This window comes from Rhipicephalus microplus, chromosome 10 (genome assembly GCF_043290135.1).
Source record: "Rhipicephalus microplus isolate Deutch F79 chromosome 10, USDA_Rmic, whole genome shotgun sequence".
Taxonomy (NCBI): Eukaryota; Metazoa; Arthropoda; class Arachnida; order Ixodida; family Ixodidae; genus Rhipicephalus; species Rhipicephalus microplus.
In genome coordinates this window covers 23,208,375-23,233,309 of record NC_134709.1, presented here as the reverse complement: position 1 = coordinate 23,233,309, position 24,935 = coordinate 23,208,375, and the positions used below count along the sequence as shown (strand labels likewise).

The 24,935-nt window shown below is 48.6% G+C and overlaps 1 protein-coding gene across 1 annotated transcript in view; it reads left to right on the top strand.

The window, feature by feature from the left end:
- LOC142774890 (uncharacterized) overlaps positions 1-24,935 on the top strand; it is a 46,237-nt gene that overhangs the window by 15,472 nt on the left and 5,830 nt on the right. Inside the window, exons 8-20 of the mRNA XM_075876036.1 lie at positions 492-584; positions 1,536-1,751; positions 2,829-3,158; positions 4,626-4,841; positions 5,841-6,014; positions 6,504-6,648; positions 12,162-12,322; positions 13,978-14,049; positions 16,582-16,764; positions 19,453-19,540; positions 21,106-21,297; positions 22,002-22,175; positions 24,144-24,322. Coding sequence (XP_075732151.1) covers positions 492-584; positions 1,536-1,751; positions 2,829-3,158; positions 4,626-4,841; positions 5,841-6,014; positions 6,504-6,648; positions 12,162-12,322; positions 13,978-14,049; positions 16,582-16,764; positions 19,453-19,540; positions 21,106-21,297; positions 22,002-22,175; positions 24,144-24,322 — 2,223 coding nt within the window. The remainder of the gene's footprint in view (positions 1-491; positions 585-1,535; positions 1,752-2,828; positions 3,159-4,625; positions 4,842-5,840; positions 6,015-6,503; positions 6,649-12,161; positions 12,323-13,977; positions 14,050-16,581; positions 16,765-19,452; positions 19,541-21,105; positions 21,298-22,001; positions 22,176-24,143; positions 24,323-24,935) is intronic.

Genomic DNA, 24,935 nt, shown 5'->3' with positions numbered 1-24,935 from the left:
TATGATTATGAGGGACACCTTAGTGGAGGGCTCCGGAAATTTCAACCACGTGGGGTTCTTTAACGGGCACCCAAATCTGAGCACACGGGCCTACAACATTTCCGCCTCCATCGGAAATGCAGCCGCGAAAGCTAACGGCAGACGTCCTGCCTAATTCAGGGAAGTCAGTGGCTAGCACAGTGAGTACTGCAGCAAACTCTTCCCGCATAATTTTGAAGTGGACACACTATGAAAACAATGTTGCCCTAAGCTGCGGCTGATTGGATAACTTTTAAGTAAAACCAACAAAAACAATTAACGAGAAATGAATTAGTCATATGTAGAGCTAGTAGGTTACTTCGTGGTTTCTGCTCGACTGCCTGCGTCGATGTGTGCATCAAAGCAAAGCATTTGTCAGTCTCAAATAATAGTTGCCTGACAGCAGCGCACATACAGAAGTAGTAGAGAAAATAACAACACGCGATAATAAACTATAATAAATCACTTTGCAGGCATTCTACTCTACTCACGGCATCTACCTACTCCTGTTCGACCTCACCAGAGACCTGAGCGAGCCGATCCACGTCCCGGACCAGACACGTGGCGTAAGCAGTGCCATGAATTCGCGCTATACCGGAAAGTGTATATGTCGCGGAAGCATCCAGTTTCGCGCAAACGCCCAGTATTAACATTTCGAAAACTTCAGAATTCTTAAGAAATGCTATGCAACCCCCCCCCCCCCCTTTCATCCCATCATTACCATTTTCCTGATATGCCAGCATCACCCGAAATATTACTGCGATAGGAATTACATGAATAACTACGGCGGGTTTTCGCGGTCGCCATCATGCTCCGTGTACAGTCGAAATCAATAACATCACTTCGCGCATCATATCCACGCGCGAGTAAAAAGCATGCAAGCACAGGAAACGTACGCGTGCTGAGAGAAAGATGGACCGAGCCGGCCACCTCCGTAGTACGAAGAGAGGTGCATGCGATAACACTGCCCTGCTAGGATCTCCGATCCATCATCCATGGCCCCTGGAGCAGAGACAATTTGCCTCAGCCGTCTTTTACCACGCAAAGAAGTGTTGGTGCAAAGTCGAAATAATAGGGAAGGGAAAGGGGGAGTTTCGTCGCTTGAGCAGTAACTGCCAAGTTTACTCGATAAGGACACGGTCACAAGCGCTGGTCCGTGCGCTATCTCAACGTGCTCTCAACGTTTTGATAGGACTGCGGGCAGGACGAGGACTGCTTGGGCCCCTGGAGCAGTCATATTCCCCTTGCACCAAGGTTTCGTTCAGGTACACGAGATCAGATCAAAGAGTTAGCTACAAGCCTCACATCGTACGTAACATTCCAATTTGTTGTATCGCATTCACTGATTCATCCTTGAGGGAAAACAGTGCCTTTTTTCACGCCACCGCAGCCGTTACGATACCATTGGAGGCGATGATGGAATATTTGATATTCCTTCATCGCGTAACATTTAGGATAAATTACTGGATATTGGGGTATTTCCGCACCTCATACAAAGCCGGCGGCACACACTCCAGATGGAGGACCCCGGTCAGCCGCTGTCGACTATCGACTACGTCCACCAGTGGCTCACATCCATCCACGTGTCGGCCGCGAGGACGCACCAGGACGGCGACTACGGCGCGGCCAAGGACATCGAGGACGTGGACACGTCCCAACTCCTGCCCACCGTCATCCTCGTGGGCACGCACCGCTCCAGGTTACGAGGAAGCGCCCAGGCCCGAAACAACGCGGCGAGTAAAGTTTTCAAATTTCGATATAGTTTGCACGAATATGACGAAAGATCTGTTGTAACGAAATAAGTGAAAAACAGTTGGAACTGCCGTTAATACAGCATCGCGGTTATACTTTTACGACGAATATTCGTGTCACGGGCGATTGTCATTTCCAGGCCATTTTCATGTTAGGGTGCGACTTCGTTATTATGGTGTTCCGACATCATTGTAACTTCGTTATAAGGAGGACATCGATTGATAGTTTACTGGTGTGCGCGTCGAGCATGCTGCCATTACAGCCTTTCTAGGAAACACGCTTAAAGATTTGGCATTATAGAAGACACTTAAGCCCAAATTTGGGCACCTGACACAGAATCACACATGCAAAAACTGCATCCTGCAGTGTATTTCAGGCTATGCACGGATATATTATGCCGCTTTTGTTATGCAATAGCCCCCATGACTTCAGCGAAGTGGATTTCTTACCATGTAACGCATTTGGACATCCAGGCAAACTAAAAGCAGACAGCATGTACTATACGTTTCCAACTTGCGTACAGTATCGTCTGAACATGTGTCCTAGGACGCTTTAGGTTGAGTAAAGCTAGTCGTCCGCGTTTCAACCGATATCGGCACGCAAGTTTTCATGCGTATTTCACGAAGTCGTAAAAACGGCAGCAGCTAAATGCTCCCCCACCGCTCCTTCTTAGGACTTCACACTGTGGAGTAGAACACTGTACTGGCCAATAAGTACATGAACAGGATAGGTATATAGAGACACACAACGCCGTGCATGTCTTCTTATCCGGACACTGTGTGTTGACCGATACAATGTTTCAGAGTATTTTCCAGAACCAACTAATCTGCTATCAACGCTGGTAGCGATATCGATATGGCACGCCTCGTAGTGATGTTGTGATCTAGTAGAACTTATTCCTGGGTCTGCGGTTGCTAAACGTGTCAATTCTTCAGCAATGTTTGAAACGTGAAGAACCCCGTCTGTTCTCTGCAGTTCGTGTTGCGAACATTGCGCCTGGATTAACACGTCGGAGAAAACGATATCGTGTGTTTCGTTTTCCTGTTCCGCGTCCACAGATCTCCGAGAAGTTCACGCAGCTGCGGGAAACCCTGCGCAACAAGGCGTACGGTCGCCACGTGCTGCCCATGTACTTCGCCGTCGACTGCTGCGGAGCGGAGCAGTCACCCCTGTCGACCCCGTCGCTGCAGCCACCGTTGGCGCTGACGGAGTCCAGCGGCGACTATGACGACCCCGAGGAGGCCCTGGAAGCCCTGCGCCGCAAGGTGGAGCACGTGGCGGCACGCATGGACTGCGTAGGTCACGAGGTGCCGCTCAGGTGGCTCGCCTTCGAGAGGGCGCTCGCCAGGCTGCTCGAGAACGGCGTGTACTTCGCCAGCCTCTACCAGGTACGCACGCGTACACGTTTGGGACGAACTCTGAAGCGCGTTCTACACGACCAGCAAGTTGAACAAAAGTTCTCGCGCCGCATTTTCTGTCTGTCTGTCACAAAAAAAATAGAGAGAGGGTGACCTTAATCTCAGGTCTTGCGGGCGCATGCCGCCAATTTCCCACAGGGTGGGTGCCCTTTCCAGGCGACTATGAGTATGAACTTCGTTCTGCCGAGCATCAGACCAGAAGTACGCTTGTACCCATTTAGCCAGTAGATGCCTGGCGGCAGGAATTCTATGCCTCCCACAGCAGCGGCGGATGCTCAACTATTTCCCCTAGGCTGTGATGGATTAAAGTACCCCCAGGGGCCTTCGCAGAACTTTATGGGGCTAGCTTCCGAGGTGAGTGCCCAGAAACAATCGAGCGCCAGGTCTGTGTACTCCTCTACCCAATGGGAAAAACCGGTGGGTTCCCGGTCTGCTCTGGGAATCAAGCCCGGTACCTCGCGCAGTTGAAGCGCACGCTCTAACCATGTAGCCACCATTGCGGTCATCGCTATCTGTCTTTGAATGAAGGAAAGGAATTTTAGAGGGCTCATTTCTTTGGGCACAACCTTAATAAAAACCAGCGTTACCTTAATGAACCGGCACAACCTTAAAGAAATTACTCGGCCAATCCCCTGCAAAAGGTATGAACCATTGTCATATATGACATCAACAGCAATAGTGTACTGATGTTCTGGTCGCACGCAGTTATGCGGCGGGCCGGCTGATAACATTCTTCTGCTTCTCTAGAAACAATCGGGACCCGCAAGCAAATCGGACTCAAGTTCGGTTATTTCGGTTAATTGATTGATATGTGGGGTTTAACGTCCCAGAACCACCATATATTATGAGAGACGCTGTAGTGGAGGGCTCCGAAAAATTCCCCCACCTGAAGTTCTTTAACGTGCACCCAAATCTGAACCCACGGGCCTACATTTTCGCCTCCATAGGAAATGCAGCCGCCGCAGCTGGGATTCGATCCCGCGACCTGCGGGTCAGCAGCCACGGTTATTTCGGTAGAACAGCGTCCGTTGTGTGCTAGTGATTGCCACCCTAGCGATTACCCCTTAGTGGTTACGTCACTTTAGTGATTACCATTTAAACGGAAGACACCATTGGTGCATTGCGTCTTGGTATTGCAGGTGAAGGTCACGAACAGAAGAACTATAGATACCAATTAGAGTGATCAGGCGTCAGTAACAGTGCAACTGATGTGGTCACAATTTTTTCTGCATACAAAACTTTTTGTAGACATCTATACAATTTCACTTTGAATCAGCGCAGCAAAGAACGAGAACACACAGGAAAGGAAACATCTGACGAAGTCTGTGTGTTTCCGTTGTTTGCTATACGCTATTAAGAAGTGAAAAAGACATGTAAACGATCTCACAGTATACTACCGCTACTAATCTACGCATTTTTTTCGTTCCCGCCACGCAGTTGGAGGAGATCGGCCGCCAGGAAGGAATCGAGAATGAGGACGGATTCCACTCGGTCGTCCACTTCCTTCACCAGCAGGGCAAGCTCGTGTGCTTCGGCTGCCAGCACCGGGGCACGGGCGTCGGCGTTCTCGACAGCCGCTGGGACGGCATCGTCATCCTCAGGCCGCAGTGGTTCCTCGACGCCCTCTACAAGCTCGTCGGCTCGGCGCCGCAGGCGAGTCTGCTCCGTTCAAGTCCTGTTTACGCAGACGCGAATGAAGTGTTTATGAAACACTGTCTACTTTTTTTACAGCGAAAGTGTCTTAAGGCACCATAAAAACCGCGACTAACACTAGTTGGGCGACCATGGAGTCTTGAAGTATTCGCACAAGCACACGGGGTCGAAGACGAGAAACACACGGACTGGCACAATCCAATAACTGTTTTATTATTATTATTATTTTTTTGAAACGATCAACCTGGTCGAGCAGCGTCAACTCGTCGCTCGAGCTCGGCAGGCTGTCCAGGCCAGAGCGTTCCTGGAATAAGGGACCATCCCACCTTCCCTCACAAGCCTAATTCAATAAATGGTTTTCTCGCTCTCTCTTGAAACGCTCACTTGAAAACTCTCAGATCTGCGCAATCCAATAAAAAACGTAAACAGCGCATATGTCACAACTTGTAATCACATGCTACAGATTGCTTCCCTCCGTGTGTTTCTCATCTTTGCCGCTTTGCGCTTGCGCAAAAGCTTCAAGACGAATATGTTGCAATTAGCTGAATCGCAATGTTGACCATGGTGGGGCAGCCATTTCAACCGTGACGTTCACACTGGCGAAACGACTTATAACCATTTAAATAGCGTGTGAACCCGCGACCTCGTGCTTAGAAGAGCAATACAGTGTCCGCTTTGCCACAGCGACATGCTGTCTATAGTTGAAGCTCTCGAAAATGAACTCCTGATAGCAGACGGTACTCGGCGGTTATCAATGCAGTTAGGTACGCACGCCCTAAGTGCATCATAAACAGAGTAGATGGAATTCAAGGAGTCGACATGGTCAAACATCCGTGTACCTATATAAATGCACGCTAAAGAACACCAGGTGGTGGATATTGAGTTTCCCATCAAAGCGTGCCTCATAATCACGTGGTCCTGGCAGGTAAGAACCCATAGCATTCAACTTTGCAGTACTTGGACCACCTTTTCGAACGTATGTTTCATTTGTTATTTCAGAAGCAGACATGCTGGGAGGATGTCCCCAAGGGAAAGAAGGAGCCGGCCTGCTACCGCATAAGTTACAAGCAACTCAGGTCACTGTGGAGTCACTCGACGGACCAGCTGGAAACACTGGTGGCTGTCCTCAGCTCCCTGGACATCTTAGTGGCCCACTACGAACGAATCCCGTCGGTAAGCGCTGGCCAGTGACAATGTGCTTCTACAGCAACGCACAATGGCTTTTCTACTAAGCTAAGCTATCAGTACTTAAAACCGATGGTAATAGCTGCCATTGCTATACTGTGCTGATCACAGCGCCTGCTTCATTTCCTGGTGTGAGCCTGTCACTGTAAATGCGAGATAAGATGTTTCAAGTGACCACGCTAGCTGAATATTTGTTGACCGTCCACCTCACACCTTCTTCAGTGTTCCGATTCTGCAGGTATTTCAAATTTTGTGACAAGTCCAGTAACTGAGGTCAACTTGAGACCATTGTCTATACGCTTTCGCATACACATTGAGAATAATCTAAATCAGTTCTGCCCAGTGGCGGATCCAGAGGGAGGGGGTGGTAGGGGCGATAGCCGCCCCTCGTTAGATGTTACTTCAGAACCACCTAAAATGTGTGGCTGGATCCGCCCCTAGTTCTGCCAAAATTTACTTATTCAGGTTTTCTTTCAGGAAATGGCTTTTGAAGACGAGGAGGAAGCCTTCTGTGTCGTCCCTTGGCTCGCGTACTCGCTACAAACAAAGTCAATGACCTTGGGAAACTCCCCAAGCAGCGACGCTCTCGTGTTCTTCATCGACTTCGCAGGTCTGCTGCCAGGTATGGACGAGTGTGTTATTCATAGTGCTACATCTTACTCAAGCTGGCTAAAATATTGCGGCTTTACTGTGGGCATTTCTAAGCTGCAGTGGAGTAAGTATTTCTAAGCTGCAGTATGTCCACAATATCCGCGTTATAAAAAATTACAGAAAACAGCAACGCACCACGGGCATAGCCACAAATTCTTTTTGGGGGGGAGGGGGGGGCACCCCCTTGAGATGGCCATTTTGACTTCTATGCCATGGTGAAAAAATTCGATGCGGGGGGAGGGGGGAGCGGGCGGGTTCGGTGTGCTACCCACTGGCTATACACCCGGGTCCACGCCTTATATGGAAAGGCGAAAGTCTATCCCTTACTGTTTACGTATTTTGCATCGCGCTACAAAATCCTTTCATAAGTATCGGCTGGTTATTGTCGCCACTGTCACCGCGATCGACGTATATATATATATATATATATATATATATATATATATATATATATATATATATATATATATATATATATATATATATATATATATATGTATATATATACACGGGGAAGGATGTGCTAGCCTTCTCTTTCTGCGAAACAAACATCGCTTTTCCGGCCCGGGTCGTCTGCGCACTCGCTCGTATAGTGAGCGAACAAGGGAAGGATGGAGGGGGGGGCTTATGGTTATGCGCTATCGCGGCAACGATCAGCGTCCGGCTTGTGCCCCTACAGCAGGCGGGAGCTTCCATGGGCTGCGCTCTCAACACACACACAAAAAAAAAACGGTGCCATAAGTGTACCTGGAGGTGGGGTGGGGGGGGGGGCAAGTTTTTTTACACCAGCATTTTGAAGAGTTACGCGAGATCAAATCTAAATGAGTTGCCTACCAGCCTTACTTCGTATCCTTTATATTCACCGGTGTTTCTATAATCAAATACTATATTTTCTGTCTTTTATTCCTGCACGTCAATAAATAAGTAATACATTTCGTCATGTGGGTCTTTACCATCATTCCGAGCACACCCGAGGGAGGGCCTGACCACATATATACATGTGCTCTACAAATAACAAACTGCCACCAGCGGCGACACATCATCGTCGTGACTGCGCACGAGCCGTGTTGTGGTCATCTACTGTGGCCACGCCACAGGAAACATGTTTACTTAGCAAGCGCATGTTTACTACAATTATGATTGTGCCTAAAAATGCTAGCCTTGCCTCGTAAAACATTCGATAATGTTGCTATCGCATACATTGCTTCACCCTTTTGGCAAAACTGGCTTTCTCGCATTAGACCGTTCAGAGCGCATCCGATATCCAAAGCGTCTGTTTCAATCACGATAATAAACAAGGATAGAAAATGCAATGCAGGCACGTCGTTGACGCCGCGCATGCTACGACGTGAGGTATGTACGACTGAAGATGTCGTTCGTGCAGTTTCGAGCGTGACGCTCCGTCGTTCCAGACAAGAGAGTTTTTTCACTTTGTTATACATGTTACTCTATAAGCACACCGTCAGTTTCTACTCCAATAAAAAAAAACCCGACAGCATATCCACGTATCCACGAAGTGAATTATGATGAGTGGGCGAAGCTCCGGATGCACATCGGTAAACCGTGAATCATCCGTAAATCTTGCCCAGTCGATCACCATCATAGAGACGGCGAGCACACGCTGCAGCCGTTTTCCGAGCCCTCCGCCGCTTTGACTTCCTCGCTCATACCCGAAGCCCACAGACTGCCAGCGAAAGAGGAAGCGCGCCAAGAGCGAACGCATTTTAACGAAAGAGCGAGCGCGGTCTCCTATCACACGATAGCGCGCATCGGAACGAATCACGCACCGCAGTACCATCTAGTGAGCAATCCGAGTACTATGGATGGATGGATGGATATGGCTGTACCCTTTAGATCGGGCGGTGGCTACCGCCACCAAGCCGTAATACTTAATGAATTCAAAACTATATTTATTTATTCTTTCCTTAAAAAGTGAGTTTGAGGATTCGTACTTTGCAGTGAAGTTCAATTTTCACTCGTGCCTTGACTTTAGCCACCAATCAGATAACCTCCTTCTAGTTAAGTCTACTTGCTTAAAGTCTATTTTGCCCTGCCGGTCCCTAAACCCCAGTGCTTTGAAAAACTTTGCGCCATCATCCTGAACTATAGGGTGAAGCCCTTTACAGAACATTATCAAGTGTTCGGCAGTTTCTTCTTCCTCTCCACACGCACTGCATACTGTGTCTACCCCTTCGTATTTGGCCCGATATGTCTTGGTTCGCAGTACTCCTGTCCTTGCCTCAAACAGTAGAGAACTACCCCGAGTATTATCATAGATCCTTTCCTTGGCAATTTCCTGCTTAAACGTTCGATAGATCTCTAGTGCGGACTTCTTAATCATGCCCATTTTCCACATGTCAGTCTCCGTTTCCTTCACTTTCTTCTTAACCGATAGCTCTTTTTGGTTTGGCCACCTGCTGTTTTCTAAGTATTTACCAGTCAACTTCCTGGTTCGCTTCCTCCATTTTGTATCGACATTCTTCATGTACAAGTAGCTGAAAACCTTCCTAGCCCAACGCTCCTCCTTCATTTCTCTCAATCGCTTCTCAAATTTTATCTTGCTGCTAGCTTCCCTGCCATCAAATGATGTACATCCCATATCACCTTGTACTCCCTGATTTGGTGTATTCCCGTGAGCTCCTAAAGCAAGCCTACCTATTCCACGTTGCTTAATTTCTAATCTTGCTTGAACTTCTGATCTCATGCACAAGACCGCATTGCCGAACATCAGCCCCGGAACCATGACCCCTTTCCATATTCCTCTCACAACACCATACCTATTGTAATTCCACAGTGCCCTATTTTTCATCACTGCTGCATTCCTGTTACCTTTAGTCATCACGTATATTTCGTGTTCCCTCAGGTACTCGGTCCCATTGCTTATCCATACGCCCAGATATTTGTATTTATCTGTTATCTCTAGCGTGACGTCCTGTATCCTAAGCTCACTACCTTCGTTGTCATTGAAAATCATGACTGCTGATTTTTCCTTACTGAATCTAAAATCTAACCTATCTCCCTCATTACCGCAGATGTCCATCAATCTCTGCAAATCTTCCTTGTTGTTGGCCATTAGCACTATATCATCTGCGTACATTAATGCTGGTAGTGCCTGATCAATAAGTTTTCCTTGTTTGACTAAAGAGAGGTTGAAGCCCAGCCCACTTCCCTCTAATTTTGCCTCTAATCCTTGTAGGTACATCATGAATAATAAGGGTGACAAGGGGCACCCCTGCCCAAGCCCCCGTTTTACCTCTGCAGGCTTGGATACCTGTCGAAAGTCGCCTGCGAATAACGGCGACTTTCGGTCCTTTCTCAGACTAGTGTGAGCACCACAGTGCCATCCAGTGAGCGTTCTCAGTACTAGCGGTGGCTACAACAACGCGAACCTTGCCTGCGCCTTATGGTGCTTCACCGCTAAAATCCGATGTTGTGAAAGTGGTTCGGGGATCATGCTTAGTTATTTTGTCTCGGAAACGCTGGTTTCTGAGATAACATGACCCATGGACCCCACCGCACGGCACACAAACTCTCTAACAAATAGCCAAGATACATATCACAAGTACACAATATAAACGCCCAAATTATCTCTACAAAAGAGTTCACGCAATGAAGCACTCACAGTTTGTAATGAGACGATGCTATCGTGGCGTTGTCCCTCGCTGACTCCTTCGACGCGACGGAGGATTCCTGTCCGGATCTTCTGCGTCCCGTCTGCTTGGCGCCAGGAACATTTGATTTGTGGGGTTTAACGTCCCAAAACCACCATATGATTATGAGAGACGCCGTAGTGGAGGGCTCCGGAAATTTTGACCACCTGGGGTTCTTTAACGTGCACCCAAATCTGAGCACACGGGCCTACGACATTTCCGCCTCCATCGGAAATGCAGCCGCCGCAGCCGGGATTTGAACCCGCGACCTGCGGGTCAGCAGCCGAGTACCTTAGCCACTAGACCACCGCGGCGGGGCGCGCCAGGAACAGGACAGGAGACGTGCCGTATGGGAGGTCTCTCGGTCGTTGACGTCCGACGATGCAACTCGGACAGGCGTTGCACTCCCGGAAGTTCACTCTCAACTAAGGTAACGCGTCCACTCTGCTCGAGGTCCTGGCTTCGTCTGATTGGTTGGTTCGTTGGATTCTCAGCACTTTGGCGCAACCCACTGAAAACGTGGCCTGTCCTTTTGTAGCGTAAGTTACACTGGCCGATGTTGAGCACTTTCGCGTGGCTTATCCAGAGCCGCGATGCGCATGTCCGAGGAGTAGTGACGTCACACGGCGCACAGCCGGCACGCCGGAGAAGGCCTGGAGGGACGTGTCACTCATAGAGTTTCTCACAATACTAACTAGAGGGAACTCTGGCACTAGTGTCTATGGGAGCTGCAACGCACGGCACTTCAGCGAGCATGGGAATGATAGGTAGTACACACATTTGTCTAATATTCGTACTTCTGGCCTGCCTTTGGCTCCGTGTGTGTTCGTGTGGCTTGGAACCGTTTTCTTACGAAACAAGTATTAGCAAATGTTCAGCAGTTGCGCTTCACCATTTTATTTTTTTAGACTTACTATCTAAATTGGCTCACGAAGTTCAAAAGGGTTGAATCTTTCTTTCAAAACAAAACCGAGACACAGCAATAAACGAAGCCGCAAGTACGATTCGCCGCCCGCAAGTACGAAAACTAGGCAAATGTGTGTACTACCCATCATTCCCATGGTCGCTGAACGATCACAGCGCCAGAGTGCCCTCTAGTTAATTTTGAGAAACTCTATGGTGTCACTACCAGGCTGGCGCTTAACTGTGACGTGAGCTCGCTTGCTAGTCCGTCCGTCCATCTGTCTGTCCGTCCGTCCGTTTGTCCGTAGCTCACGCTATGTATATCCTGGCACAGCCGAACTAAGCCAACTGTATTTTTTCTTTTATTTTTATGCCCACACGGTAGTTACAACACCGCGAGGCTAGTCCTGCTGCTGGGCGCGTGCTTGTGCATTTCTGCATCCACTTCGTCGTCCTCGTCCTGGCGACGTCGATGCATTCCACAACAAACGAGTACTTCGTACGGCATTTCTGCCACAGAGCTGCAATCGTCGTCAACCTCCAGCACTTCCCTTGCCTCCTCGCCGCTATCCCGGAATTTTCCCTGTCACGAACGGCGTGTGCGCTATCGGCGTGACGCAGCATTTTTGATTGAATATCGATGATAGACAGGTTTTCAAGAAAGGGAACGCTATAGCAGGCCAGATCACGGTCATAGTTGAGTCGCAGAAATACTTCCCGAATGCTCGATTCTTTCTCGGACAGTACTAGGTCGTTTGTTAAAAGCACAACTATAAATGATTGTAGTTAAAAAAAATCAGCGCAATAACAGCAAGGAAGAGACAGAAGAAACGGGACAGAGCGCAGTACTCTGAACGTGTACCAACAAGCTGGAGATCACACGCTTCTCATAAATGTTTGACTGATCGACTGACTGAACATCGTTTCGCAGTGGGATTCTTCACGCGCCTGGTGGTGCGCCTGCTGCGCTGGTGCGACTGGCGCGAGGCGACCTTCGCCACGGGGTTCGCCACCATTCCCTTGGACCGCGACAACGACCTGCTGCTCAAGCTGCACCAGTCCCCGCCAAGCCAGAACCGCGGAAGGATTCAGGTGGGTTTATATAGTATAGGACACGGGCAGGGCACGCAGCGCGTTGGCCAGGTAGCCACTCGGTATCATAGTAATTGAAAAATTGTCGGAGTTTTACGTCCCCCAAACTGCGATATCGTTATGAGAGACGCCGTGGCGGAGGGATCCGCAAATTTGGACCACCTCGGTTATCTTATCGTGCACCTCAATTTAAGCACACGGCCCTCAAGCACTTTCGCCTTCGGGATTCGATCTCGCGACCTTTGGGTCAGCCTATCCACTAGACCACTATGGATGGTGATGCAATACAACCGCTGTTCTCCAAAAGTAACTAGACTGGATTCCAAGAGGAGGCAAACCCGCGAAGAGGAAGCATAACGTTGCCACGGCAAGCGGAGGACCGACTTGGAGGAACACGGGAGAGGCATTTGTACTGCAGTGGGCATAGTCAAGATGATTATGATGATAGTTAAAGTAACTTTCAATATATGCCGATGAGGTCGAGAGATCCGATCATTTATCTTTGCTGCCGCTTGGTTTCGCACTATGGGACGCCTGCGAACAACGGCGACTTTCGGTCCTTGCTCTTTCGTGTTGTTTCATCTCTCGTACGCCCGCAGGTTTAAAATGTAGGCTTAGAGAACATCACGCTGCCAAATTTTTGCCAGTGGCCTCCAAATACACGTCTTCTTTCGTGATCAGTGTGTTATTCTGGCACCCAGAGATACTGAACGAAAACACGCAAAGCAAAAAAAAAAAATTACGGGAGCATTCGAATTTTCCTAGGAAGGCGCGACTGTTACGACAGAGTTCATTTCAGATACTTTTGAACAGATAGCTGCGTTTTTGGTGGATGTGAGCGCGCTAGCAGTTGCGCGTAACCCCGTCGACGTGGTCTCGTGAATGCGGTTCTCGACTGCTGACCTACAGGTCGCGGGTTCGAATTCCGGTCGGGGCTGCTGCATATTCGATGGAGGCGAAAGTGCTTTAGGCACGCGTAAGGTGCACGCTGGAGACGCCCAGGTGGTGGAAATTTCCCGGAGCCCTCCACTATGCAGTCTCTCACAATCATGTGGTGGCTTTGAGACGTAAAATCCCAACAACTATTATGATTAGCAACTGCGCATAGGCGGCCGTAACGTCACTTGTCCCCGTGGCAGAAGCGGGATGCATGCCTTCCTGTCCTGCTCATTTCCTTCTTTTTCCACCTCTCCCTTACATCCCCCTTTCGCAAAGGCACCGAAACGTGCACCACCTGGGAAAATAGTTCGCTACCCGTGTTGCGCGTCGGGAGCGCCTCGAGAGGAGCTGGCGTCGACTGGCAAGGCTGGCGTGCCCGCTTTCAGACGCGTCAAACGTCACCGCCTCTAGTTCGCGGTGCAGCCGCTAGACGCGGCAATAGAACACGTTAAATAATTTTCGCCTAGTTTCTGACCGGAAGAAATGTTTTAACCAATGTCAGCACACAAGCTTTTAATTGGGCCTGAAATCTCGGTGGCGAAAGTATACGATACGGGGGCACGTTAGGCCAGCTAGACCAGTAATTATTAAATCAATGAAGCATAGAATACATTATTCAAGCCAGTCATTCAGTCAGCATTTAAAAGAAAAAGAAGTACTTGTGCGCCCTTGGGTACAAACCCCGCGCCAAATTTCTAAATTTCACATCTTCGCAGGTCGTCATACAGAGAACGAGCACAATGGAGAACTGGATGGGTGGCATCCCTCAACCGAGCATCTGCGAAAAGGTATACACGTACAGACGTCCTCAAATGTTTGAAAAAACCCTACCTTTCTAGTTGAAAAGAATTTTCCATTAATTTGTGACTCTAGTCTGTAGAAACCGCACAGCACATGTGGTTAACGTGTTTAAAAATCTCAAGCTGATGGCACATTACAGTATACTCGTAATGAAAGAAAGAAATGTAAATTGAAGGGCGCTCGTTTTTGCTAGGCACACTAATAATGAGATTAGACACATAATAATGAGTGTTTGTTGTAATGAGAATAGACACATAACAATCAGTGTTATTTGTCATTACTATACTTGCAAGGCATACGTTTAGTAAGCACTTTCTTGATTGTCTGTTTCAAAGATGCAATATGGCTTTGATAGCCATCAGACTTAACGTAGTACAGAGAACTGGCGAAAGCTGGAGGTCAACGTTCTATAGCTTGGATTGCTTTATATTGCGAAATCCGCACGACAAATCACGAACGTTGTCGTGTGCCGCGTTTCACAGCGTACTAGGCTCAGCAGGAGGAGTGCGCGATAAGTAATGGAGCACACGCTGAAATTTGCCCTTGAGCTGTGGCTTCCCCGCAGCTTTAGGTACGTCGCGGTGAAGCCACAAGACACTTCTACGAACGGAATTCAAAGTAAACTATACAGGGTTGCCACCTATAAAGAAAATTTGGGAGGCGCTTAAACACCGGCTTCAAGAGTAGAACGCGACAGCGTAATTGGGCATCTTACGTATCACCTTCTCAATTTATAGTGATTTTAAACCAAGAAACGAATATAAAAATTGGGGAGCCCCCTAAACTTCGCACCTAAGAGTTGAACGCGATAGCGAAATCCAGCCCCCTAGTGCACCCTTCAACCACTAAGTGCATACTTATTCATATGTTTTGTTACATACACACGCACGCACATAAACACGCACACGGTAGATTGGACCAGTACGCGCTATTATCGCCGAATGGGCTCGTTTTCGTCGTAACACCTGTCGAACAAAATGCGTTAAAGGGGCCCCTGAAGCACTTTTTCAAGTAACATGGAATGAATGCACTAGAAGAGCTTATTGCCTCACGAATTCAACGCCGCAAAAGTTTTAGGAATCCGTCCAATGCGAGTGGAGTTACAAAGGTTCGACGCATGCTGCAATTGAATTATCTCTTCTCTCGTCCCGACGAAAGCGCTGCAGGGAGGGGTTGCAGGACAAAAACTACAGCGACTATTGACCTTGAGCACTTTTTTTCTTCCAATGCGCGGCTTTTTCAATGTGATCGCGCGCGCACGCCTGGACAAGTAGCGGCCTCCCGTGGCTATCTCGGTAACTTGATTTTTCAGTCACAGACGCACAGACGATTTTTCGCTCTCAACCAACGGCGCCGACGCCGGCAGCGGCTTTTCTGCGACAGAGCTCTTTAAAGCTATGGCGTTAAAAGGGAACCCGTAGCTGTCACCAGCAAAATAGGACATCTCAGTAGCGATTCACAAGGAAAGGAATAGAGAAATATTAAATGTGTAGTAAGGAATAGGAAGACAACGAGTTTCTGCGGTTGTCGCTGTGCAAGAAATCTGAGCTCCTGTTAGACCGGCGCTAACCCGACTGCCATGTCGTCACTGTTTTTCACAATAAATCGGTCCACGACAGATATACAGAGAAGTAGATTGGGAGACGGTGGCTGATCCCCTTATCTAGGAATCGGTATAACACGAAAGTGAAACCTGTCTTTACAGAGGTAGTTGAGCGTTTACTGTGCATTCTTTCAGCAACAGCAACAAATCGCAAAGTGACGTGAATAACGGCAAGTAGCTCGAAACTTGAAAAAAGACACCACAAGCAGGGAGCTAGGACGAAATTAGCATACGCACGACGAGCGCACGCACTAACAACTGTAACACCCTACACTTAGGGCGCGCTATTCGATCGGAAAGAAAGACACACGAAACAGACGCACAAATAGATACAGGACAAACGAGAACAACTGTCAGAATTCTTACTTCGTAGTGTGTCAGCAGCGCGCTCCTTTTGTGAACGCGGCCGCGGCAGCGAGTGAACTGACCTTTGTCCTCTCCTGAATTACGAATCTGAGATGATAAGCGCGTGCTCAGGAGAGACCGTGCTCCGTAGAGGCGGTGTTCCGTGGACGCAACGGCCTTTAGAACGCTCCCAAAGCGAGCCCGTCGCGCCATCTCGCCAGCGATAACGAAAACGCGCTGAAGTTTCGGAGCTCTGCAGACCGTCAAACGAAATATGGTGTATATAAACGGCTTGCCGTTAGCGTCTTCGGCAACGTTCGTTGCGTGGCTTAGTGGCTAGCGCCACGCGCTGCAAATCGAGAGATTGCTGTTTCAACGCCACACAACAAAATCTTTCCTCTCGTTTTTCTTTTTGTTTGCAATCTGCTTGTATGTATTTTACAACGTCTTATCCGTGACGGAAGCACGTCGGCGGAGCCGTGGTGGACCCCGGCATAAAACACTTTCGTGTTAAAGAAAGAAACACTGTAGGGAAAGCGTTGGCTCCATCGGTAGTGACTCCGTCGCTCAGGTGGTTCACCTGATCGAGGCCGAGATCGAGGCCCTCCGGGAGTTGTGGTACAACCGGCTGTGCTTCAAGTGCTTCGTCACCTGTCCCTGCAAGTCGTCGCCGTGCGCGCTCCACTCGTCCAAGGACTGTCAGGACCAGAACTGCCTGCACTTCCTGCCGCTCGACGAGTGCCTTCACAGAAAGGTATACAGAAAGAAATGATAACGCTTAAAGGGTTAATTGTGTCACCGATAATGTAGCAAGATGTAGTTTCAGGCAAGCAAAACGCTTGATGTTCGGCTGCTGGTCCGAAGGCCGCTGCTTCAGACCCCACTGCGGCGATCGCATATCGATGGAGGCGAAATGCGAGAGGCCCCGTGTAATGTGGTCCTGAGCAACTCCTAATACTTATAGTATTTGCGAACATATCTTAAAGCTCAGATTGAATGATTGATTGATTGATTCAGTTTCAGTTTATCTAAATTAATATAAAACATATATTTTTACATAAGTATACAGAAGGAGGTCCTAGAGCAGTTGCATGAAGGGGGACCTCCAGTCAGGAAATGTGTAAAATGTGTACAAGTGAAATGCAACACTATCAACAACGTGGAGTATACTATGCAAATATATACAAACTAATTTTACATAGCGAAACTTAAAGAAATACAAGTACAAGAAGATTGATTGATTGATTGATTGATTGATTGATCGATCGATCGATTGGTCATGTGCACGTAATTTGGAAGAAAGAACACGCCCTTTGTCACAACAGCTGAAAAATAACCATTTTTGTTTTGCTTTTGTTTTGTTTTTTGCTAAGAAACGGGATATTCAATCGAAGGAGACACTTGATCCCCACAATGAACAAAATTAACAGACGCGCCCGGAAAAATTAGTAGGATTCATGGGTGGGGGAACTCACTCGTGAGGCGACTCACTAGGGCTCACTCAGACTCACATCGAGCCGCGTGTATGATTCTGAACGAGTCCGGCTCAGGAAAATTTTGGTAAGTCTGAGTCCGAGTGAGTCCAAAGCGCAAGATCTCTATTTCTTAAGTGAGTGTGTAAGTGCACGGTGCAGAACTTTAGATGGTCAAAATTTCATGAGCCTCCAACAACGTTACGCTCTAGTATCAAGTCGTGGTATGAGCCCATACAGCCCCAGATACCAGTATTGAAATGCTTGGCCAATACTGCCTCAACATTCCTATATGTAGCGTAGCCGGACGGGGGGAAGGGGGGGGGGGGGTTGGGAAGTCCTTTTGCTGAGTCATTTTCTTCCGGTCCTCTGTGTACCCGGCTTTTTTTTTTTTTTGCGCATCGCACATTACGAATGTATTCGTTAATTTTTTTTGTTTCTTTCAATGTTTTCCAGACACGAAGTGAGTCTCGGATGGCAAGGCTAACAAGGCAGAACATTATCTGCCTGTAGGATCTCCAACTCTTCAATGAAGGAGATTTGAGACGGGGGAAGGAAAGGGGCTACACATTGACGTGAAGAGAAGTCAGCGAAATTAATTTTATTTATGGCAGTATCTTCCAGGCAAATTCATTGTTCCCTTACTGTTGCGGCATCTTGCAGTGAAGCGGTACTTCAGCGGGCTACGAGCGACACTTCCTCTTGCTGGAGAAGGTACTCGCAAAAAGTTGTCACAGTTCATGCGGAAGTACAAAACCTTCGCCCGCCCCAGCGTCGCCTCGTGCGTGCAGTTCGTGCGAATTTCGTGTTCTGTAGAGTGACGGGAGTAGTTGAGTGAAGTTCCTAACTAGACAGTCCGGGAAAAAAATGCGGCACATATAGCTGTCCCGATGGGGTTGGCTTGGGACTCGGACAGCTGCATAAAGAGTCGGGACAGTCCAGAAAAATAAAATCCAGAACGGCTGGTAATCTTATCTGCCTGAACAAGGCCTTGTCACCCATACACTGATCTAACAGTGAGGCAGCGCAGAACACAAGGGTGACAGAGCACATAATTACGAACTACGAGACAAAATACGTTGTAGCGTACAAGCACTTCAGGTATACAGGTTAAAGAGAGCAGTACATTTAGCTGTTTGGCAGAACGACTGAAGGTCATCGTCTGAAGATACAGTACGATTCATTTTAAGACTGGAAAGGTACGCACACAAACACGAACACAAGGAGGAAAAGTTAACACCACGGGCGCCTACACGCGCCTAAAGTTTAATTATGAGAAAGAAAAACAAGTACATATATATCATTTCTGTCACTTGACATGCATAGTGAAACAGCAAAAAAGTGAAGAAAAATACACACGTGAGGCTACAAAAATCACACGTGCCTTACGATTAGATTCTCAGAGTACCGATGAGATGTCAAAATTCGATTTGATTGATTGATGTGTGGGGTTTAACGTCGAAAACAACCATATGATTATGAGAGATGCCGTAGTGGAGGGCTCCGGAAATTTCGACCACCTGGTGTTCTTTAACGTGCACCCAAATCTGAGCACACGGGCCTACAACATTTCCGCCTCCATCGGAAATGCAGCCGCCGTAGCCGGGATTCGATCCCGCGACCTGCGGGTCAGTAGCCGAGTACCTTAGCCACTAGACCACCGCGGCGGGGCAGGTATCAAAATTTGTTGTCTGTTAAGGTGATGGGGGGTGTGCTTACGCATTTATATGTTTGGATGTGAAAAGCCTCTGTCAGCGCTCTGGTGGTGTAATGTGTAGTTTTCGTGTAAACGAACGATGGAAACGACAAAAAAAAAACGAATCAATGCCAACTAGCCCTATTATCCGTGCTACTGCAATACAGTACGATGGTGTCTATATCGTGGCTATATTGTGACTTTACCATTTAACGTTAAGCCCTGCCCATCACCAATTTTGCCGACACGTTCAACAACGGCGTCCCTCACGCAGGTGGTGTACTGCGACTACCGGCGGGTCCAGACAGAGTTCGTGAGACGGCACTTCCCTTACGCATCCTTCCACGGAATGAGGGGATACAGTTGAGTATAAGGCCTCGGCATCTGATCATTAAGTATGTGTAAAAAGAATAACGCTCTTTGAGACGTCTACTACCGTTGCAATATATAACAGACAGCTATTGGTATGCTGTGCGACTTATGGCGGCGCTGCGAACCGCGCCTGTGTGACGTCAGAGCGTGGTTTCACGGGCTTTTGCCTGCAACGTAGGTCCGGCGGCGTGTAGACAGCACCGTCAAGGTATAGAGCTCGACAAAGAAGCAGTTCGGCAGGTTATCTCATGTATGGTGGCTACCGACGCTGTTCGAACAACCTGGAGTCCCTGTTTTTGATGTTCATTTCAGAAGCACAGTGCTTCGTTTTTTTTCTAACTACGGCCGCTCGAGGCTAATAACGATATTTGAAGGTGAGGATATGTTCCTTCGTCACGCGATTCCGTATACGAATAAAACAAGCCGTCAACCAACATGCCTACAGTGGTATGAACAAGATGTTCTACATGCGTGAGCCGATTCATCACATGTGCGTCATTCTGTGGAGTGACATAAGCGCACGCATAGAAGCAGATTGCTACCAGCCGTCACCACACGAGGAGAGTGAGGGGTTGCGACAGGATCACGGTGTAAGAATACTATTCTTACACCGTGGACAGGATTGAGAGCTGTCATCGCGGATAGCTGAACGAGAGAACGTAAACCTTCAGACCTCCCAAAAACTCTCGCAGACACGCCCTTCGCATCTCACGGCGTAATTGGCAACCCCTTTTATTAGATATCTGTTATAGTACCTTCGAATCTCTACAGTATGAGAGAGGGGAAAAAAGAACAGCCGACAACGAAAAAGCCGTGGAAAACTGATGGATCTAAACACACTTGGTAGTGAGTATTGACCAACAGCGTTGAAAAAAACATACTTTAGCAAAAACAAGGAAATCATGACACTGGAAGAGAGAAGACAGACAGAAATAGCGCCCCTAACTGAATTACGAATAAAATTACAGGAAGAAGACAGCCGAACACTCATCGGCGATAGTTTCCATGTTTGCTTCACACCGCGAAAAATGTCTTGTGTCGGCTATAACCAGCTCAGCCCAAATACACTTTTCGTCTTACATCGGTGTCACACGCTCCCTTTTAATCGGGACCGGGCCAGGTCAGAATCGGATTTCTTTATTGATATTAGCACCTCTACGCGAAACCGCAAAATGGAGCCAATCACTGCCGCGAAATTTTGATTCCAATCATTGCTTAATCGTGGTCAGTACTGCACCGTGTCAGGCCAGTATTGCCGATACACTGTGATTAGCGTAGTTTCGAATACCGGGGTTCGTGCGTGCACGCTCGAAGGAGCGAACAAACTGCACCCCCGAAAAATCTTTTCTTGTGCCAGTTGGTTCACGGCTTCTTGAAGGAAAAATATTTAAGCGCGAAGCAACACATGGACCGATACCACGCGAGAAATATCACGAAAAGAGGGCAACCAAAAAACGCATGACTGACAGTTGTCTTGTTCGCAGTCCGTTTCCCTGTGTGTGTCCGTGTGTCGCTTAGCTCTAAAATATTTCCCTTCAATGCTCCTTCCTCGCAGGCGCAGGACTGCGCCGCGCATCGAGCGCCACCGCAGTGTGGGACCCGGACCAACCACCGCTCGGGTTCTCGGCCTTCGGCTGGGAGGAGCGCTTTGGCCCCTGGGAGGAGCCCCCGTGGCTGAGGGACGCCGCCAAGCTGCTCGAATCTGGAAACACCGGACGCGACTGGCTCGCCCTCGCCAAGAGACTCGGTATGTGTCCACCGAGTACAATACGTGCGTATTCTACGTCAAAACCAAACTCTGATAATGGCATTTCTCGGATCTTATACGTCCCGGTATTTTTTGTCGCCAGTTGTGTGTGTGTGTGTGTGTTATGTGCAGACGGAATCGCACTTATCTAGAGCACACAGCAGGCCACTGCAGCTGTGGTTTCCTGCTGGAATATGGAAAGGATAACGCCGTAATCATACCAAACATGTTCATACCGCACGCTGGGTCATCATGCTATAAATCAAGCATGAACGGAAGCTTGTGGCTGCCGTGAAATAGAAGCTGTGGCCATGCAACAACAGTGTCGACAGTCACGCACTCCGCACTGCTTCAAACAAGTGTAGAGAGAGAGAGAGAGTAAAATGAGGGAAAGGCCGGGAGGTTAACCAGAAAATGGAGCATCCGTTTTGCTACCCTGCACTAGGGGAAGGGGGAATTGGGAAGACAGACCTTTGTCTGAACAATCAGTGCTTGAAAGGCGACATGATTTGTGTGCATACAGAAAATCAGTGAAGGCCTTACTGAACTTTTTCCGTGGCAGTGGCCTATTGTATAGACTATAGCACCCCAGCCCCCACCCACCCCCCCCTTTTTTTTTTGCACACGTCTATTTCCCTCTTCACTTTCTTCGCCATCTTTCTTCTAAACAAGTGTACGATTCCATCCGTACCAATGCCTCGCAGGCTACACGGACAAAGAGCTGAGCCGCTTCGTGGAGGAGACTAGCCCCGGTGTGGCGCTGCTACGAGACTGGCGTGAGAGCAACGGGGCGACGCGATACTGCATCGACGTGCTCATCTCGAGCCTGCAGCAGATCAGCAGGAACGACGTCGCCAGGCTCATACAGGACGAGATGGGTGAGACGACTGAGTGCGACGTTGTCGTTCATGTTGCCGCACGGGGTTGTGCCCATTGTGGGCGTTTGTTACTTACATCGTTCTCATCCCTGCATGATCACAATCACCATCATCCGCTTGTCTCTTTGTCCTCATTGCCACTCTGGGTCATCGTCGTCGTCTGTGTACTGGCTCTGCCCGTTTGTTTTGCGAGGTCTTTCCTCGAATAAACGCTGACGCAGCCAAGACTACCAAGACTTTATACTGTACACGTATAGCAGTCGGTAAAAAGGAAACTAGAAGGCGAGCTTGTGCCCGGAGAGATAATGAGGCTCAAGGTGCAACGATGTCGGCGCACGCAGTCACCGATCGTCGAACGTTCAGATCGTTGGAGAAACGCGTCGTCGTTTGAACATCAGTGGTCGAGCCTTGTAGCGTTATTTCAGGTGTTCACGCACGCGTTCGATAAAAAATTGGTCAGAGCCCTTCGGGAATATAATATACGGCTCTGAACTTGACTAGTCGCGTCCCGCGAAACAATCTGAAACGACTGTATAGTTAGCAAACATTGTTGCGCGGCCTACACGTCAACGATAGTTATAGCGCGAGAACAGAACGACGACAGAGAGACAAGAAGGACACGAAGGACACTAGCACTCGTGTCCTTCGCGTCTCTTTGTCGTCGTTCTGTTCTCGCGCTATAACTATCGTCATGTCATACCAACTAGCCCAAGCTGCCACACTACACGTCGAGTGGCACTAACAATTTTTGTCGGTGAATCTATAGATCACATCAAAGTAGGCACATAAGGGTGTCAGCGATGTCCGAATGAATGTAGTCAAGGCAAGGTTCAAATTTTAAGAAAAACTGTATTGTGCTAAGTTACAGGTGAATCGGCAGTGGTTACATGTATAAGGAAACTGGACTCGGTGCAGGAGCTCGATCGGATACGTCCGACGCCGCTCGCGTCTCGGCTCGCTCTGCGGTGCGTCGCTCTGCGGTCCCGGCTCGAATCTCGGCTCGTTCTCCCCCCTCTGGCGATGCGTTGCTACGCGGTTTCGGCTCGAAGGCTCACTTTTTTGTTTTTGAATGTTCGTTGAACCAATGGGCAAGCGCGTCGAGTGGACGCGCCCAGGGCTCGGAGTCCACGTTAACGCAGTGCAGCGTTTCCCGAGCAAGCACGGAGACGCTGCCGGAGAAGGAGGCGCTGCCGGAGAATGAGACGCTGCCGGAGAATGAGACGCTGCCGGAGAATTCAGCTGTGCGAACTCGAGTGCCGCTGACAAGGGCACGTGGACACATCACAGAACAAGCTTCGTTTTACGCGAATGCGGCGACAGGCGCGTCGAGTCATATTTTCAGCGTGTCAAACAAATGCGGGTCGCCCCGATGCGAGACAAGAGTGCGGTATACGGTGCGAGCAAAACAGTGACACGCCATGCTGGAGGAAAGCAACGGTTGCTACTGTGCACCGACCAGTGGCCACCACTAATGAAAAAAAAAAAAATGTGTTCAACAGCGGCCAAGTGCTTTTAAAACGTCCGTCTGTAAACCTGGAGGTATATTGCGTTCGATTCCCAGTATTGCCAGGCACGCAACACCGTTTATTCTACCGGGGAACTATCTATATATCACGGCCTGGCCCTCGTTGTTGCGGGTATACGCTCATATCTCGAAAGGCGGTGTTTCTCTTCTTGCTCGCCAGGGCGGAAAAGTGGCTAGGGTGCTCGGTTATTGACCCGAATGTCGCGCGTTCGATTCAGGCCACGGCGGTCGCATTTAGATGGAGTCGAACTGGTAGAACTATCCGTTGGGCGTATAGAGGAACACATTGCATGTAAAAAAAAAAAGCAGTCGCATTGTGAATACCGCGACGTGCTATAAGGATACAACGCGCTGCCGTTACAGGTGCGCACTGTATACACACGGAGACAACAAACGCTACACCGCCTTAACGAGAAAAAAAAAAACGAACGATGCAATCGCAGAGCCCGAATCACTGGCGCCGCCGGTGTTCATCAGCTACCAGTGGGACGCCCAGGAGGTGGTGCTCAACATCCGCCAGCACCTCGAGTTCTCGGGGTTCCCCTGCTGGATGGACGTGGGCCAAGTGGGCGGCGGAGACTCGCTCTACGGCAAGATCTACGAGGGAATCAGCAGGGCGAAGGTATGTATACACGCTTACGCGGCTGAGAAACGGCTGGAGTGCACAACGTGGCGGCGATCTGCTAACCTCGAAATTCGGGATATTCGTTAACAGCGTGGGGTGGGAGATGTAACAGAATAAAACCGGTGGGCGTATTATTAACGTAACCGTTCTTCAGGGTCGCAGCTACCCCAAAAACGAGTGTCAGAGTAAAACTTGCAGACTTCGGCGATCGTATAGTGGTACTTGCAATCATTCGGTGCGTGTAAGCATGCACAATTAAAGAAAAAAAAATTCTGCTGCGCTATACGTGATGTGTTTACGGTAGTGAAAGTGACTTTAGCGTCCTGCAAACGAAAATAAACAACAGTCACTTTGCACGTTTTATGAGGCATCTGAGGCTGTCGCGCTTGATTACTATGTGAACATATAAATAAATAAATAGATAATAAATAAATAAATAAATAAATAAATAAATAAATAAATAAATAAATAAATAAATGTGGCAAAGACTTCGAACAGTGGGTCGTCCTCTCCAGCACCTTCTAGTGGGTCGCCCTTTTCGGAAGAAAAAAAAGAGCAGATCGTGCAGAGAGTCGGTCCCCGCATTGACTGTCGCTGTCTCGCATCATGG